The sequence below is a fragment of the Galeopterus variegatus genome, unplaced genomic scaffold (genome assembly GCF_000696425.1).
Source record: "Galeopterus variegatus unplaced genomic scaffold, G_variegatus-3.0.2 Scaffold60999, whole genome shotgun sequence".
NCBI lineage: Eukaryota > Metazoa > Chordata > Mammalia > Dermoptera > Cynocephalidae > Galeopterus > Galeopterus variegatus.
This window is the reverse complement of record NW_007787110.1, coordinates 1-2,550: the sequence shown is the minus strand read 5'-3', so window position 1 is coordinate 2,550 and position 2,550 is coordinate 1. Positions and strand designations below refer to the sequence as shown.

Here is a 2,550-nt window from a genome sequence, read left to right as displayed (position 1 = left end):
ACCTCTCCTCAGGGGCACATGGTGCTTTGTGTGCTGCCCAGGCATCCTGCTTGGGAGACCCCGAGTGTGGTTTTTGGGGTTACAGGGCTGGGGCCAAGCAAGACAGGACAAGGCTTGGGGGACAAGAGGGCCTGGGGCTGGAGGAGGCCCCACAGAGTCAAAGAACATGCAAGAACAGTCCTCTGGGACCAAGGAAAGAGATGGGACAGGGCGGGGAGCAAGAGTAGGGACAGGGCTGGTAGAGGAAGGCACACAGAGGCGAAGGGGAGGAGGAGATGGTGTGGGAGAGGGGCGGCCCCGAGGCCGTGTGGTCGAGGCCAGGACACCTGTGACGTTCTTGCGCAGCTCGTCGTCCTGCTCACGCAGCGTCCGCAGCAGCTCAAAGATGCCGTTCTCCTCCACCAGGGCCAGCTTGTTGTCTGCATTGTCATAGATGAGGTTGCGCATGGCGCCCGTGGCATGGCGCTGCACCTCCTGGTTGGCGTGGTTGAAGAGCTTCACCAGCCGAGGCACGGCCTGAAGGCTGCGGGCCTGCGGGCACAGGCATGCGGGCGTTTGCACACGTGCGTGCATGCTTGTGGATTTTGCAGACTGCAGGTGTATGCAGACACATCCAAGAATGTGGAGACGCACAGGGGCATGTAGGTGTATGTAGTTATATGCAGTTGCACACAGGTGATGCAGGTGTACGCGGATGTGTACAGATATATGCAAATGTATGCAGGTGTACGTATAGGTACGCAGGTGTTTGTGTACATATCCAGGTGTATGAAAATAAGCATACATATATGTAGTTATATGCATGTATGTCAGGTGTATGTAGGTATATGAATGTGCATGCAGGTGCATGCAGGTGTATATAGGCATATACAGATAAATGCAAGTGCACTCAAGTATATACACGCAGGTGTATAGGTATGCAGGTGTTTACAGACATATCCAGGCATATGGAAATGAGTGTAAATGTATGTAGATGTGTGCAGGTGTATGTAGGTTTGTGCACGTACATGCAGGTGTGTACAGGTGTATGCACATGCATGTAGATTTAAAACATTTTATGCAGATACATGCAAATTGTATCCTCTTGCCTCTCCTCTGCCAAGGAGGCTCTGGATGGGGTAGGGTCTGCCCAGTCAGCTTGGGGACCAGTGAAGGGCGGTCAGGGACCAGAGGTCAGTGAGAGGTGGGGGGCCAATGAAGGTGGTCATCAGGGGCACTCAGGGGCCAGTGGGATGATCACCTGCTTCTTGGCTGCTGCGTCGCTGTAACACCTGTGCTGGATGTAGGCCGCTCCCAGCACCTGCAGGTTGGGGTCTGAGGCCATGAGGTACTTGACTGCTGAGGGCAGGTCGATGTCATCAAATCTGCAGGGCCAGGGGTAAGGGTTCGGGTGTCAGGCTAATCTTGGGTCTGCGCCAGGCTATGGCAGAAGCCCCCTCCCTGTGCCAGGCCTGGCTGCTCACCCGCTGCTGAGCCTTTGCAGGGTGCGGTGGCCGGCGTAGCTGTCCAGGCCACGCAGGTCTGGCAGGTGGCCCGAGTCAGCCAGGCTGAGGCTAAGGCTGCGCACAGATGGTGCTCGGGCCACAGGGGGCTCCAGGACAGCCCCTGGCACTGCCCCAGCCCCCCCACGGCTGCGGTGGCTGCTCTGAAATCGCTGCAGGGTCCGCATGGCAGGGGCACGGATGGTCCGGCTAGGGGGGCCCTCCGCAGCCTCCAGCCAGTCCAGCCCCCCTGCCCGGCCTGAGCCAGAGCTGGCCTGGCGCTCGTAGGCAAAGGCCCTGTAGGCGGAGGCAGCCGTGGGCTCCAGCTGCTCTGACACCACGCTGTAGCGGTCATCCAGGGGCCCGGACCCCAGCCTCAGTGAGCGTAGGGACAGCGTATCGTAGTCAGACCGGCTCCCAACCCCGCCACGCTCGTGGTAGGACACAGGCCGGGCGGGCAAGGGTGGGGTGGGCTGGGCACCCCCATAACCCACAGCCCCAAAGGCGCTGCCCCCATTGTGGGCAGAACTCAGCCTCCGACTGCAGCTCAGGTCCACAGCCGAGCGGGAGGACCAGGAGGCCGGGCTGTAGGCTGGCTTGGCGATGGGCCGGAAGGTCTGTGGGTGGGGAGTGGGCATTGAGGGGGTGCCCGGGGCTCACCTGGCGCCCATCCCACTCTCTGACCCTGGAGCCCCCAGCCTTACCGCAGAGCCTCCCACTCTGTGTGGACTGCACAGCTCAGACCGTCCCCACTGGGGCCAGGGCTGTCACTCACCGAGGTCTTGTCTCCACTCAGGCTCTGGGAGCGGGAACTGAAGCCAGCCTGCAGGGTGTGGTACTGACCCCTGGAGGAGCCTGTGGACAGCGACAGTGGTCCAGCTGGCCAGGGCTGTCACTCACCGAGGTCTTGTCTCCACTCAGGCTCTGGGAGCGGGAACTGAAGCCGGCCTGCAGGGTGTGGTACTGACCCCTGGAGGAGCCTGTGGACAGCGACAGTGGTCCAGCTGTGCCAGATGGCAGAGAGCTGGCCTCCGCCTCCCCTCCACCAGATGTCTCTAATGGTGACCCT

The 2,550-nt window shown here is 60.7% G+C and overlaps 1 protein-coding gene across 1 annotated transcript; it reads right to left on the bottom strand.

Moving 5' to 3' along the window:
- Positions 1 to 252: 252 nt before the first annotated feature.
- LOC103584491 (plakophilin-3-like) lies at positions 253 to 2,461 on the bottom strand (the record flags this gene model as incomplete). Its single annotated transcript, XM_008565469.1, has 5 exons — positions 253 to 531; positions 1,241 to 1,364; positions 1,464 to 2,098; positions 2,257 to 2,336; positions 2,378 to 2,461. Coding segments are annotated over 5 exons (1,202 nt in total), but the record flags the coding sequence as incomplete, so codon positions are not given.
- Positions 2,462 to 2,550: the final 89 nt, after the last annotated feature.